Source organism: Arachis ipaensis, chromosome B8 (genome assembly GCF_059453495.1).
Source record: "Arachis ipaensis isolate K30076 ecotype BB chromosome B8, ASM5945349v1, whole genome shotgun sequence".
NCBI lineage: Eukaryota > Viridiplantae > Streptophyta > Magnoliopsida > Fabales > Fabaceae > Arachis > Arachis ipaensis.
In genome coordinates, this window is record NC_142443.1 from 130,391,522 (window position 1) to 130,408,105 (window position 16,584).

Consider the following 16,584-nt stretch of genomic DNA (forward strand, 5'->3'; position numbering starts at 1 on the left):
AATTATACTCGTTAAATATATAAATATTTATATTCATTCAAGATTTTCTTTTATTATTTACTCTTTTTAAAATATATAATTTTATAGATAACATTGTATTTAAATTTTTATGATCATAATATTTAGAATTAGATTTTTATTAATTTCTTTTTTTCTTCTACTAAAAAATTAACATAAAATAAATAAAAAATTATACAAAATTTACATAAATAAAAGATACGATAAAAATATAATCATTCATATATTTTTCGCTTAAACTAGAGGGATTTCGTCACCATGCAAACAACCGACGACTTCGATTGTGAAAGGATAGATTGAGTATTCTCTGTTTCATACTAATGTTTTAAGGACAATGATGAAGGATCGGATATCTTGGTGAATTAGGGTATTAACACTTTTTTTTTTTTTTTACCTATAATATCTAAAAAAGCTATTTTAAGTGCATGTTTATAGTTAGACGAAAAATCACGCCATCGGTTGTAAAGTACAAAGTCCAAACTGATGATTTCAATTCATTTTAACATGATTTTGAGTCAGATAATTGTGCTGAATTTAAAGGAAAAAAAAACGGGGGGGGTTACTTTTCCATATATCTAATCACACCAAAAATGAAATTCTAATGATTACTACAAATTGCTATTCTAGTAGAATATTTTGTATGTTTATTAATTCTTAAAGAAAAAGAGTATATTTAGTATTGACAAAGAATAATTCTAATTATTGCCAAATGTTGTGGTAAGAATGGGATGTGATGTCCATTTTCTATATGAGATTTACATTTTTAATAGAGAATGAAATTAATGAAGGTTGAAAATATTTTTTTTGTATGTCTATAAATAGGAGGTTAAGCCTCCGTTGATGTTACACAACAACAAATACTATTTTCTCTTTTATACACAAGAAATAAAATAATATTCTCTCTTATACTCTTCTCTCTCTTTTATACTATTCTCTCTCTTATATACTTTATTATAATATTATTAAATATATTAATTATATCTGCTATATTGATATAGTAATTCTAGTGAATATTACTACTTGAGTTCTCTAATTATATTTCCATATTTTATATTTGTTACTTCTTCCTTATTTATTTAGTTATTTTACAACACGTTATCAGCACGAGACTCTGATCAAATTTTTAGGAAGACTCAGGTAACAAATTTTCATTATGTCGAAGCTCTCTCATCTTAAATTTAATGCTCTTGATATATCTGAAAACAATTATTTATCATGGATATTAGATGCTGAAATCCATCTTGATTCAATGGATCTTGAAGATACCATTAAGGCTGAAAATAATGCATTCCAGAAGGATAAAGCCAAGCCATGATTTTTCTTCGTCGTCATCTTGACAAAAGATTGAAAAATAAATATCTCACATTAAAAGATCCTGCAAATCTTTGGAAAGACCTTGAAGAAAGGTATAATCATAAAAAAACGGTGATACTTCCTCAAACTCGATATGAATGGACGCACTTGCGTCTGCAGGATTTTAAATCCATAAATGAATATAATTCTGCAATATTTTGAATCACCTCATGAATGAAATTATATGAGAAAAAGATAACTGATCATGATATGTTAGAGAAAACTTTCTCAACTTTCCATGCCTCGAATGTGCTCCTGCAGCAGCAGTATCGAGAAAAAGGGTTTAAAAAATATTCTGTGTTAATTTCTTGCCTTCTTGTTGCTGAACGCAACAATGCGTTGCTTTTAAAGAATCATGAAGCGCGTCCGGCTGGCGCCGCCCCATTTCCTGAAGTAAATGCGGCAAATTACCACAGAAGTGGTAAATGGCAAGGTTTTAATAATAAGAAAAATTATGGAAGGAAAATAAATTATATTCAAAAGAGAGGATCTCACCAGAAGTGGGATAAAGAAAGAAATATTGTGCAAAATAAATCAACAGAGGATAAGTATTTCCGTTGTGGTGGAAAGGGCCATTGGTCACGTATCTGTCGTACCCCAAGGCACCTTGTCGATCTTTATCAAGCATCTTTGAAAAAAGACGACAAAGGAAAGGAGACGAATTTCGTTTCAAATGATGTTGCTGAAAACTCCACCACTCATTATGATGTATCTGATTTCTTTGAGAATCCTGAAGGAAATATTGGTCATTTGATCAATGATGAAATAGTTTAATATGTGGGATTGTTAAGCATCTATGTAAATAAATAATGTAAATAACTTATTATTAAGTTTTATTTTCTATGTATTTAGGTTTCAAATGTGATGTATATAAATAATAAAATATTAATATTTATTAATTTTGAAATCATTAAATGTGTCAAGTTTTAAAATAAAATTTTAGTATATGACATTATTTTTATGTACAATATTTCTTAGAAAAATAATTCCGATCAAGTATTCAATTTAACTGTGTATACTACTCATTTTATGATTATTTGTCTTTGAAGAAAATGGCAAGGATATATTTTACCCATCTTGTGCCAAAAGAGGAATATGTTAATACTATTATTGGCTCAGGCAATGTGATAGAAGACTCCGGAAGAGCTATAATTTTGTTTCCTGGAGGAACAAAATTTATAATAAATAATGCACTATTATCTACCAAGTCCCTGAGAAACTTGTTGAGTTTCAAAGATATTCGCCGAAATGGATATCATGTTGAGATAATGAATGAGGAAAATCATGAGTATTTATGTATCACAACTCATGATTCAAATAAGAAAGTTATATTAGAAAAATTACCCTCACTTTCATCTAGGTTGTATTATACCAAGATTAGTGCAATTGAATCACATGCCATTGTAAACCAGAAGTACTAGCCCAAATGAATTCATAACTTGGCATGATAGATTGGGTCATCCGGGAACAACCATGATGAGAAGAATTATTAAAAACTCCCATAGACATTCACTTAAGAACCAGAAGATTCTTAAAACTAGTGAATTTTGTTGTGCTGCATGTTCTCAAGGGAAGTCGATTTTAAGGCCATCACCAATAAAGATTGGATTTGAGTCCCCTGAATTCCTAGAAAGGATTCAAGGTGATATATGTGGACCTATTCATCCGCCATGTGGATCTTTTAGATATTTTATGGTCCTAATAGACGCATCTTTGAGATGGTCACACGTGTGCTTATTATCTTCTCGCAACCTGGCGTTTGCGAGATTACTGGCTCAAATTATTCAATTAAAAGCACAATTTTCAGAAAATCCAATCAAAGCAATTCGTCTTGATAATGCTGGTGAATTTACTTCTCAAACTTTTGATGCTTATTGTATGGCTAATGGAATAAGTGTTGAACATCCAGTAGCTTATGTTCACACACAAAATGGGTTAGCAGAATCACTTATTAAACGCCTCTAATTAATTGCTAGACCTTTACTTATGAAAACAAATCTCCCAACCTCGGTTTGGGGCATGCTATTTTACATGCCGCAGCACTTATTCGTTTGAGGCCAACGAGTTACCATCAATTCTCTCCTATGCAATTAGCTTTTGGCTAGCAGCCAAATGTTTCCTATTTAAGAATATTTGGGTGTGCGATATATGTTCCCATTGCACCACCTAATCGCACCAAAATGGGATGCCAAAAAAATTGAGGATATATGTTGGATATGATTCTCCCTCTATAGTGAGGTATCTTGAGATACAAACTGGAGATGTATTTAAAGTCCGGTTTGCAGATTGTCATTTTGATGAATCAAAATTTCTAACATTAGGGGGAGAGAATAAGCTTTCTGAAAAGCAACTTAATTGGAATGCATCATCGTTGATGCATTTAGATCCTCGATCAGGGCAATGTGAACTAGAAGATCAAAAGATTATACATTTGCAAAGAATAGCAAATGAATTGTCTGATGCATTTTCCGATACAAAGAGGATAACCAAGTCGTATATACCAGCGGAAAATGTCCCAATTCGAATTGATGTCCCAGTTGGACAAATTGCCACCGAAGTAAATACACGCCTGAAGCGTGGCAGGCCTGTCGGTTCCAAAGATAAAAATTCTCGAAAGAGAAAAGAGGTAAATGCTATTACTGTTGAAAAAGACATAGTAAAGACACCTGCAATTGTCTAAAATTTTAATATATCGCCAGAAGACGTTCAGGTACCTGAAAATTGTGAAAATGACGAGATCTCGATAAATTATGTCTTTACAGGAGAGAAATGGGACCGAAATAAGACAATTATCAATGAAATATTTGCATATAATGTGGCATTAAATATCATGCATAAAAGTAAGGATCTTGAGCCAAGATCAGTCGAAGAATGTCGACAAAGGAATGATTGGCCAAAATGGGAAGAAGCCATGAAGGCTGAGCTAGACTCACTTGCAAAATGTGAAGTCTTTCGACCTGTAGTCCGTACACCAGAAAATGTAAAAACTGTTGGATACCGGTGGGTATTTGTGAGAAAACGAAATGAAAAAATGAAGTTGTGCGCTACAAAGCCCGACTTGTGGCACAAGATTTTTTACAAAGGTCCGGTATAGATTATGAAGAAACGTATTCTCCTGTAGTGGATGCAATAACATTGCGTTATTTGGTCAGTTTATCTGCATATCATAAACTGCATATGCATTTAATAGATGTGGTAACAGCCTATTTATACGGCTCATTAGATCTGGATATCTATATGAAAGTCCCTGAAGGGCTAAAGATATCTAAATCATCCAATGAATATTCGCAAGGGTTATACTCAGTCAAATTGCAAAGATTTTTATATGGTCTGAAGCAATCTGGACAAATGTGGTATAATCATCTTACTGAATATCTAGCCAAAAGTGGATTCAAGAATGATGATATCTGTCCATGTGTTTTCATAAAGAAATCTGCATCTGGATTCATTATAATTGCTGTGTACGTTGATGATTTAAATATCATTAGGACTCCTGAAGAGATTCCAACAATTATAAAAACTCTAAAAGAAGAGTTTGAGATAAAAGATCTTGGAAGGACTAAATTTTGTCTCGACCTGCAGATCGAGCATATAAAAAATGGGATCTTTATTCATCAAACAACATACACAGAAAATATCTTGAAAAGATTTTATATGGATAAGTCACATCCCTTGAGTACTTCAATGATCGTAAGATCTTTGGATGTGGAAAATGATCAATTCCATCCTAAAGAAGACAATGAAGATATTCTTGGTCTTGAAATACCATATCTTAGTGCCATTGGAGCGCTAATGTATCTTGCTAATAATACACGATCCGATATATCATTTGTTGTGAATTTACTAGCAAGATATAGTTCCTCTCCAACCAAAAGACGTTGGAGCGGAATCAAGCAAATCTTTCGATATCTTCATGGAATGGTTGATATGGGATTGTTTTATCCTTATGGATCCAAGTCACAACTAGTTGGCTATGCAGATGTTGGATACTTGTCTGATCCACATAAAGGGAGATCTTAAACAGGATACCTGTTCACATATGGTGGAACAGCTATATCATGGAGGTCCACGAAACAGACGATTGCTGCAACATCCTCTAATCATGCCGAAATACTAGCGATACATGAAGCTAGTCGCGAGTGTTTTGGCTCAGGAGTTTGATCCAATATATTCTGTCATCATGTGGACTAATTGATCATAAGATAGCTCCAACTGTCCTGTTTGAAGATAATACAGCATGCATTGCTCAACTTAAGAGTGGATATATCAAAGGCGATAGAACAAAGCATATTTCTCCCAAATTCTTCTTCACTCATGATCTTCAAAATCAAGGAACAATTGATATCCAACAGATCCGCTCAAGTGACAATCTGGCAGATTTATTTACAAAGTCACTCCCAAAATCCTCCTTTGAAAGATTGGTACATAAGATTGGGATGCACCGATTTCGAGACATTAAATGATGTCGACAAGAGGGGGAGACTGTACTCTTTTTTCCTTGGTCAGGTTTTTTTCCCATTGGGTTTTTCTTGACAAGGTTTTTAATGAGGCAGTCCCCATTACTAAAGGATATTGTACTCTTTTTCCTTCACTAAGATTTTTTCATTGGGTTTTCCTTTAGTAAGGTTTTAACGAGGTAATAATCTTAAATGGTCATCCAAGGGGGAGTGTTGTGATAAGAATGGGATATGGATGCCCATTTACTATATGAGGCTTACATTCTCAAGAGAGAATGAAATTAATGATGGTTGAAAACATTCCTTCTGTATGCCTATAAATAGGAGGTTAAGCCTCCGTTGATGTTACACAACAACAATACTATTCTCTCTCTCTCTTATACTCTTCTCTCTCTTTCATACTATTCTCTCTCTTATATACTTTATTATAATATTATTAAATATATTAATTATATCTACTATATTGATATAGTAATTCTAGTAAATATTATTACTTGAGTTATTTAATTATATTTCCATATTTTATACTTCTTATTTCTTCCTTATTTATTTAGTTATTTTACAACACCAAAAAGTTATTAAGTGGTATTACACTGTAGGTCGTCATTAATTATCAAAAACTATTTGTCAATACTTTTGTCAACATATATTATATTTTTTACCAACGAATTACTTAGGGGTGTGCATGGTTCAATTTTTTCATAAACTGAACTGAAACTGCACTAAACCATTTTAAATGGTTTAGACTGAACCAAAATGCTTTGTCACATAAGAAACTGGTTTTAAACCAGTTTATAATACAGTGCACCAATTTAAACCAGTTCATAAAAATAAAATCAGTTTTAATTAAAAAAACCAGTTTAAACTGGTTTATAAGATAAAACTAGTTTTAATATATAAAAAAATAGTTTTTACATTATGTCTCCCTCCCTTTCTCTCTCTTTCTTCTTCTCTCCCTCACTCCTATCTCCTCCTCTCTCTCTCTCTCTCTCTCTCTCTCTCTCTCTCTCTTTCTCTCTCTCCCTTCTATCTCTCTCTCTCTCTCTTCCTCTCTTTCTCTCTCTCTTCCCTCTCTATCATTCTCTCTCTCTCTCCCTTTTCCCTCTTTGCTTCTCTCTCTCCTTCCCCTATTCCTCTCTCTTCTCTCCCTCCCTCTCACTCCTCTCTCTCTCTTTCTCTCTCCCCTCCTCTCTCTCTCTCTCTCTCTCTCTCTCTCTCTTCCTTTTCTCTCTCCCCTTCCCTTCTTTCTCCCCCTCTACTTTATTTCTCTCTCTATCCTTCTCTCCCTCTCTCTCCATATGCTCTCTCTCTCCCTTCTCTCTCTCTCTCTCTCCTTCCCCTCATCCTCTCTCTCCCCCTTCCCTCTCTTTCTCTCTTTCTCTCTCTCTCTTCTCTCTCTCTCTCTCTCTCCCCTTCTCTCCCTTTTTCCTCTCTGCTTCTCTCTCCTTCCTCTATTCCTCTCTCTTCTCTCCCTCTCTCTCCCTTCTTTCTCTCTCTCTCTCTCTCACTCTCCTTTTCCCCTTTCTCTCCCTCCCCTCTCTTTGTCTTTCTCTCTCTGTCTCTCCCCCTCTCTCTCTTTTCTCTCTCTCTCCTTCTCTTCTTTCTCTCCTTCCCCTTTATTTCTCTCCCTCTTTCTCCTCATGCTCTCTCTCTCATTCCCTTCTTCCTCTCTCTTCTTTTCTCTCTCTCCTTTCCTCTCCCCGTGCTCTCTCCTTCTCCTCTTCTTTTCTCTCTCTCTCTCTCTCTCTCTCTCTCTCTCTCTCTCCTTCTCTTCCCTTCCTCTCTATCTCTGTCTCTCTCCTTCTCTCTATCTGTCTTTCTCTCCTTTTCTCCCTCTCTCTCCCCATGCTCTCTCTTACTCTCTCTTTTTTCCCTCGTTCTCCTTCTCCCTTCTCTTTCTTCCTCTCTCTCCTCATCTCTTCATTTCTCTCTCTTCCTCTCTCTTCTTTCTCTCCTCATCTCTCCCCTTTTCCTCTCTTTCCTCTTCTCCCAAAGTCTTTGCTTCTACTATAAATCCCTTTATTCTCAGAATCGTTGTCACATACACCACCACCACGCTCTGTCACAAACACTACACTCTCCCTCCTCTCTCTCCTCCTCTCCTTCTCTCTCCTCTCTCTCTCTTTATCTCTCCCCTTTCTCTCTCTCCCATCCTCTATCTCTTTATCTCTCTCTTTTCTCTCTCTCCTCTCCTTTTCTCTCGCTTTAGAGTGAATAGGGGAAAAGAGAGAGAGGAGGAGATAGAGGAGGGGAGAGAGAAAAAGGGGAGAGATAAAGAGAGAAGAGAGAAAAAGGGAGGAGGAGAGATAAGGAGAGAGGGAAAAAGAGAAGAGGGAGAGAGAGGGGAGGAGAGAGAGAGGAGAAGGAGAGAAAGAAAGAAGAAAAGGGGAGAGAGAGGAGCGGGAGAAAAAGAGAGAAAAGAAAAAAAGGAGAGAGAGAGAGAGGAGGGAGAGGGGGGAGAGAGAGAGAGAGAGAGAGAGAGAGATATGGAAGACTGACGAAAAGGAGGGAGAGAGAGAAGAGAGTGAAAGAGGAGAAGGAGAGAGAGAGAGAGGATGGAAGAGAGGGAGAGAGAGTAGGAGAGGGGAGAGAGAGAGAAGGGGGAGAGAGCGGGAGAGAGAGAGAGAGAGAGAGAGAGAGAGAGAGAGAGAAAGGGAAAAGAGAGAGAAGGGGGAGAGGAGATTGAGAGAAAAAAGAGTGAGAGAAATAGAGAAAGAGAAAGGAGATAGAGAGAGAGAGTAACAGAAATGAGAGAGAGATGGAGAATGGAGAGAAAGAGAGGGGGAAAGGAGAGAGAAGAAAAGAAAGGAAAAGGAGAGAGAGAGAAAGGGGAGAGGAAAGGGAGAGAGAGAGAGACGGGCGGAGAAAGAGGGAAAGGAGAGAGAGGAGGGGGAGAGAAGGAAAGAGAGAGAGAGGAGGAGAGAGATGAGAGAGGAGGGGGAGAAAGAGAAGAGAGAGAGAGGAAGAGAGAGATGGGAGGGAGAGAGAGATGAAGGGGAGAGAGAGAGAGTATGAAAAAACTAATTTTGGAGTTTGAATAAAACTAGTTTTAATTTGGTTTAAAACTAAACTGAAACATAAAAACTAGTTTCTTAATAAACTGGTTTTCATAAAAACTATGTTCAGTTCAGTGTTTTATTTAAAACAGTTTCAGTTCAGTTTCAAATCAGTTCAGTGAAACCAGTTTTTTTGTACACCCATATAATTACTAAATATCAAAATACATTGTAAATAATGCTTTTTAATAATTACTTTACCATTGAGCAATTAGTTTAATAATTACCAAATGTCAATGAGAATGCCTCTAAATATACTTTTTTACAATTTAATTAATTTTCATATAAAATATTTTATTAAAATAATTATTATCTTTCTTTTTTTTATTGTCACAATTGCAATGTTTATATTTTTGATACAGAAATGTTTGGTAACAAAAAAAAATCAGCCAAAAACAACCATAAATTACCTTATTTTGCATTCATTAATTGTCGCACAAAATAAGACAAATTTTGACTTTTTTTCTTGTCTCCATAACATTACCGTTTTTTATATTTCTTTATCAGAAATTCTTCGCATACAAGCGATTAAGGATTGTAAGCCTTACAAGTCCAATTAAAACTAACGCTCAAAACGCGCCTCGAACCGTTCTTCTTCCTCTTCGTCTTCTTCTTCTTCTTCTTTTCTTTCGTTTCTTGCCTTCTCTTTCTCCTTCTTCTTCTTCTTCTTCTTGCTGCACGTTCTTCTTCCTCTTCCTCCTCTTCTTCTTCTTTTCTTTCGTTTCTTGCCTTCTCTTTCTCCTTCTTCTTCTTCTTGCTGCACGTTCTTCTTTCTCGTCTTCCTCTTCTTCTTCATTTACGTGCTTTTCTCTCTGTTTTCTTTCTTTATTATTCTCGATTTCCATTGTTTTTTGACATCAAGCTCTGAAATCGTTTTTGAAGAAGAAGAAGCAGCAGAAGATGAGGAGGAGAAAGAGAAAGAGTTCTGAATTATGCATAAGGTGTACTTCAACGAATTTTGGGTGTATTTCTTAAATCCTTTGAGTGTAGTTTTGTAATCATTTTGGTGTATTTTTGTAATCTTTTGGGTGTATTTCTATAATCGTTTGTGTGAATTCCTGTAACCGTTTGGGTGTATTTCTGTAATCCTTTGGGTGTATTTCTGTAATCGTTTGGGTGTATTTCTGAAGTTCCATTATCTTCAAAACGATTTCAAAGCTTGATTTCAGAAACCATGAAAATCGAAAAAAAATAAAGAAGAAGAGGAAGAGGAAGAGGAAGAGGAAGAGGAAGAGGAAGAAGAAGAAGAAGAGTCGTTCATAATACATGGTGAGTGTAGCACTTTGAAAACAGGAAACGGTTAAATAACGCATTAAAAGGCCCGTATGTGTAGCAACTTGTAAGACTTGTAAGTGAAAAAGACTTGTATGTGTAGCATGCCTCTTTCTTTATATAGAAACCAAGCGTACAAATTCAACATATAATTAAATGACTGGGAGTCTTAATAATGGTATGCCTAAAATATAATGCTCTTAATACTTAAAAGAAACAAAAATAAAAAATATTTTAAAAATATAAAATTAAAAAAAATATATTTTAAAATTAAAAAATAATTTAGAAAATTATTTAGCACTTCCAATCCTTTCTCAATAATTAAATACTAAAACTTCATTTGGCCGTTTGATGGCGATTTGGGATCAATATAATAATGGAAATTTGGAATCCATATCAACAACTTGTTCTATGTGATTACCTCGCCATTTGTTGTTATCCCAAAGAGGGACAATTTATTGGAGGATCTTCGGACCAATATAATCATGTTTACTTTAAAAGTTATATCCATTATTTTTTTATGAAATTATTTATTTCAAATATTTAAGTTAAAAGATAAAATATATTAAAAAAAATAAATTATACATCTTAATATATTTTTGAACACAAGAACCTCTTTTTTAAGGATTTGTCTAAATTTTGTATAAAATTTTTTCTTTTTATCTGTCTTATACTTAATTTCTTTTTTTCTTAAAATAAAAAAATAAACTCTAAATTTTTTAGTCATAAAATTTTAATAATCTATTATGAAATTATTTGTTCTGAAAACTTAAATTAATAAGTAGCTTATAATTATTAAAAAAATATATCTCTTGCAATTATTAACAAAATATTTTTTATGTTTTGAAATCAACTTGCATTATGAGATCAATCCTTAGTCAAAGAAGTGAGATCTCTTTAGATGCATGATAAGACAGAAAAGAATTCTTAGGAATATTAAAAATTATAGAGAGAAAATATTAAATGTAGTTGATTGTTTAGTTCATCATATATATATCAGTTGATATTATTTTGGAGTCATGACCAGGAAAGTGAAAATTTCACGTCAATAACTGTGGGAATCGGATGAAATTAAGACTTCCTCCATTTAAAATATTTCTCAAAATAATAAAAAAAAAAGATGCATACATTAAGGAAAATAATAAATAAATCTTGGTAATATATAGCATTGTATATAAATTGATGACAAAATTACTCTTAAATGATTAAATTGTAATTTAACGTTATTGATTTAATCATAGTTAAATTAAGAATATTATAAAAAAATTATTAAGTCTATACATATATATATATATATATATATATATATATATATAGCAAAAACTAATTAATATATCAATTTTTACTAAAGTTATAATGTCTCTCATGTCCAAATGATGTATCAAACTAATAACAAGACGAGAATATATATAATTTGAGTTCATATGATATTTCAATAAAGATGCATGATTATGCATTATTTATATGATAGTGAAGAATATTTGATCTCTTAAGTATAATTATATAGGTAGCAACACATATTATTTAATTCTGACAATGCATCATATAGCTAAAGCATGATAATCATTATTCATTTAATAATAATGCTTAATTATTATCACTTAGCTTTCCATGCCAATGTTATAACCTTTAATAACCTCGTTTCGTATTTTTCTAAATAAACATTAAGATGTTGAGGTGCCCCCCATTAAAAAGATGTCCCTAATCACCCCACCAAAGGTTGAGAGACGTGAACATGCATATGACGTGGACTATTCAATCCAAAGGCATATATAAATACATAGTAGGAGGCATGGCATGTTAAGTCTTAGGAAGAAACACATACAAAACTTGTTATATATATTCTTGTTCAATAGTAATAGTGTGTTCTTCCTAACACTTACTCCTCCTTTTATTTCTCTTCTTCTTATTCTTGTAATTAAGAAAGAAGAAGAAAAATGGGGAGTGAAAAGGTTGGAAGTTGTGGAAAATTCATAGAGAGCTCAAAACCGTATTTTGCAATGATGTCATTACAATTTGGATATGCTGGCATGAATGTTATTACTAAGCTTTCTCTTAATCAAGGCATGAGCCACTATGTTCTTGTGGTTTATCGCCATGCCTTTGCAGCTGCTAGCATTGCCCCATTTGCCTTTATTTTTGAAAGGTATTAATATCTTAATTCCTATATTCTTTTATTATTATTATTATAAAGAATAAAGAACTATTATGATCCCTTAAAAATGTATTTTATTTGACAAAATGAGCTAAACTTATATATATATATATAGATAAATTAACTAAATGTTTGGTACAGTTCGTCAAATAGAACATATTTTTAAAATTATTTTATTATTTATATATTTTTTTAGTTGTATTTTGTCAAAATCGCCATCTTTCAATAATCAAAATGATTATTTTTTCTATTATAATAAAAATAATATATATGTATGTGTGTTATTTCTTATTACTAATTGTTGTTTGTCGTTATTATTGTTTCAGGAAAGGTCAACCAAAGATAACATTCTCAGTTTTCATGCAACTTTTCATTCTAGCTCTGCTTGGGTTAGTCCATTTAATTTTAATGTCTATCATATATATATATCATGACAAATATTATTTTTTATTAAATAATGAATTTATAATTGTATTTGTTTAACAACATAACAGGCCAGTGATTGATCAAAATTTTTACTATGCTGGGTTGAAGCTTACATCCCCAACCTTTTCATGTGCAATGAGCAACATGCTTCCGGCCATGACTTTCGTTATGGCGGTTATATGCCGGTAATAATTAAATTAACCAAAATCCTTTATTTATTTGTTTCCTAATGATTATAAATTTAATTTGGATGCACTCTTAGTATAAAATAATTTTACATGTATATTTAATTATATAATATTACGTTATCAAAAGTAATTTGATCATGTAAATAGTTATTTAAAAGAATAGATATAATTTTACTGTCATAATTTATACTTCTCTTAAAAATTTAAACTGATAAAAAAAGTAATATAAATAATTATATTTTTAATATGAATAACTGTTTATAGTATCAATACCTCAAAATTAAATTACTTAATACTAAGTATTGCTTTGGATTGTGTTATATCTTATTGATTATATTTATGAAAATGAATTAAAGGATGGAAAAGATAGACATGAAGAAAGTGAGATGCCAAGCTAAGGTAGTGGGAACATTAGTGACAGTTGCTGGGGCCATGCTGATGACATTATACAAAGGACCTATCATGGAATTGGTATGGGCCAAACATAGAGAAACTCATCACAACAACACCAATTCTTCATCATCAACAACCTCCAAAGGTTCCTCTGAAAAAGATTGGTTCTTAGGATGCACTTTCCTCATCATTGCTACCCTTGCCTGGGCTTCCCTCTTTGTTCTACAAGTAAGACGTCAATCAAAAAATATGAATTATACTCATTTTTACAAAAAAAAAAAAAAATATATTAAAAAACTATTAAAATTTATTGTTTTTAGTCATCAATTATATAACTGTCAATGTTTAAAACTTAAAAGTATGAGATAAAATAAGTTGTTAGTAATACTAAGGAAACAAAAAAATAGTCAAAATTTATCTTATTTAATATTTATTAATTGTTGTAATAATTAATGAATGTTAAATAAGATAAGTTTTAATTAATTTATTTTGATTATCAAATATTTATATATGTTGTTAGATTACTAGACTAAAAGAATTGAGTTATAATAACTAAGCGATGATAAAAATAATAATTTTTAATGACTCACTCACATTTCTCTTATAAGAAATACTATGCTAAGTTAGTTTATTCTTTAGTGAACTCTATTAAGTCAAATAAATACATAAAATATTAAATATCATAAACTTTTTGAGTTGATATAATTAAAATATTGTCAATAGAAATACAGAGACAACATATATAAAAACTTAATTTGATTTTAGAAATTGACACGGACACAAACAATAATTTCTGTATTTTTTTTTTTACTTATTGAAAGTGAAAAAAAAATATCCACCTCTATTGAGATAGAAGATGAATCTAAACGCAACTTTAATTTTAAAAAGACACAATTTCAAAATTAAAAAAAAAAAGTGAATTATAAATGAGTCATGAGAGTCACCTAAACATAACTTTAAAATGGAAAATAATGTACCAATAATACTTTTTAAAGGTTTTTTTTTTTTTTTTTTGGTGCACATGCATAATTGTTAACATTTATGTTGGATGTTATTGGACAAGCCAAAGCTATACAAACGTACAAGAATCATCAACTAAGCCTAACATCACTTATCTGCTTCATAGGAACTCTTCAAGCTACTGCAGTTACTTTTGTTATGGAACACAATCCTTCTGTTTGGAGAATTGGCTGGGACATGAACTTACTTGCTGCAGCATATGCTGTAAGAATAATCAGAGCAAATCTTATTTTCAATTTAAATTTCATAAACTTAAGCTTTACCCATTTAGAAGATAAAAATTAATACTCTAACGTTTAATTTCTTTTAATTTTATTCTTAACGTTTTTGATTTATTTAATTTTATCTTTGATATTTTTAATTTGTATTAAAATTATCCTTAAATATTTTTAATTTTATCTTTAAAATTTTAGATAAAATTAATATTTAGAGATAATTTTGACACAAATTAAAAACGTTCAAGACAAAATTAAAAAAAATTAAATATTAAGAATAATTTTAAAAACATTATAAATATTAAAGATGAAAAATATACTTTATCTAAATTAATTGGCTTATAAAATATTATACTAATATATAATGAATTGATTAATTATATATGGATTTTTATTTTTATTATTTTAGGTATATTCATTCTCATCATCAACTATATTATAAAAGATTAATGGGTTTTCCTGAAAGGCCTAATATATATGTTTTATTCTTTTAATATATTTATTAGGGGATTGTGACATCAAGTATATCATACTATGTACAAGGGTTGGTAATTAAGAAGAAGGGACCTGTCTTTGCAACTGCCTTTAGCCCTCTTATGATGATCATTGTTGCCATCATGGGCTCCTTCATCCTTGCTGAGCAAATTTATCTTGGAGGGTAATTAATTAAATAATTGAATTCTATTGCTGATTGAAACATAAAATAAAATAATAAAAAGAAATTCTATTCTTGAATATAATCTTCTAGCTTATTATATGCATGCACTACCTAAATATACATAATTAAAAATTTAATATAATTTGTGAGTTTTTTTATAAATATTACCAATAGTTAAACTTTTTTCAAACGCTTTTAATATATGGAAATTTATTATGTTCTAATAAAACTTATATACAATGCATGCATATAGTATATCAACGGTATTCCCAATATAATTAAACTTTTTTTTTAAATAAAGAGAAAAAAAAAAGGAAGAACTCTAACATGGTTCATTGTCAGTACTTTTTAAAAAATGTATTGTAGTATATAAATCATACTACTTCATTGAAGAGATAATTTTAGTATTTAGTAATCAACCTTTTGCTTTATATATCAAAATCAAAACAACATCAATTTCTCTCATTGCAGCCTTTGAATTTGTCATCATTTATTTATTTATTTTATGGATGCAGTGTGGTTGGTTCGATCTTGATTGTAATAGGCTTATACTCTGTTCTATGGGGAAAGCACAAAGAACAAATAGAAACCAAAATGGGACATCATGATGATAATGATATACATTTGCCTGTTACAAAAGTTAGTGCTCAAAATTTTGGAAATGAAGACTCAAAAAATGATGCCACAGTAGATCATTGCACCCAAGAAAACTTTGGTCACAAAGAAGAAGTCAACAAGGAGAAGCACTCCTCTTCGGTTGTAATAGGCATGACTAACCAAGAGACAAATTAATAAAGGCTTAAAATTAAAGTTAAAAAAAAATGTTGAGTAGGAAATGTTAACCCTTTTTTTTATTTCTCATCAGCCCAGGAAAAAATTACCAACAACTTTGTTACCTTGTAGCAATTTTAGTTTTCCTTATTATTGTATGTAAAAAGGATGTTACGTTGTTGGTTTTGTTATTTGTATCAACAAATAATTATATGACTCTTGTGATATGTATAAGAGATTCCAACTAATCGATATGTATAAGAGAATCATGTTTTTAATTTCTCCTTCTCGATCTTTATTTATTTTTTAATTAATTTCTCCCTTTAATTATCTATCTACTCTTTGATTATGTAATTATTGTGGCACAATAGCTGAACCCTGATTCAGAGTCCATTATACGTAGTGGTACCACTTTTCCCGGTATATACTCGAATGTGACATTCCATTCATTTTAAGTTTTCTGAGATTATGTAATTATTATAAATTAAATGTTGTTGAAAATGTGAGTAACTTAGTATACACTTCAAAAAATCCACTCAAAATAATTGAATTTCTTATTATAATATGACAGTAATATTATTTTCGTGGAATTTACTGTCAGT

General features: G+C 31.4%; 1 protein-coding gene across 2 annotated transcripts; it reads left to right on the forward strand.

Annotated features, from left to right (window-relative positions):
• The first annotated feature begins 11,955 nt into the window (after positions 1-11,955).
• LOC107614053 (WAT1-related protein At5g07050) lies at positions 11,956-16,260 on the forward strand. Of its 2 annotated transcripts, XM_088497048.1 has the most exons (7): positions 11,973-12,302; positions 12,638-12,700; positions 12,806-12,922; positions 13,282-13,553; positions 14,388-14,542; positions 15,060-15,211; positions 15,727-16,230. In XM_088497048.1, exons 1-7 carry the CDS (start codon positions 12,094-12,096, stop codon positions 16,001-16,003), a joined length of 1,245 nt encoding a protein of 414 aa, XP_088353174.1. In that variant the 5' UTR covers positions 11,973-12,093; the 3' UTR covers positions 16,004-16,230. The 2 variants fall into 2 exon arrangements, with proteins under 2 accessions (XP_088353173.1, XP_088353174.1); XM_088497047.1 differs by lacking the exon at positions 14,388-14,542 and having other exon boundaries at positions 11,956-12,302; positions 13,282-13,546; positions 15,727-16,260.
• Positions 16,261-16,584: the final 324 nt, after the last annotated feature.

Excerpts from the sequence above, each read along its gene's own strand:
- LOC107614053 (XM_088497048.1), top strand. The coding sequence starts at position 12,094 with ATGGGGAGTGAAAAGGTTGGAAGTTGTGGAAAATTCATAGAGAGCTCA. Across the intron at positions 12,701-12,805 it reads TTCATTCTAGCTCTGCTTGG|GCCAGTGATTGATCAAAATT; the intron begins GTTAGTCCATTT and ends ACAACATAACAG. Across the intron at positions 14,543-15,059 it reads TACTTGCTGCAGCATATGCT|GGGATTGTGACATCAAGTAT; the intron begins GTAAGAATAATC and ends TATATTTATTAG.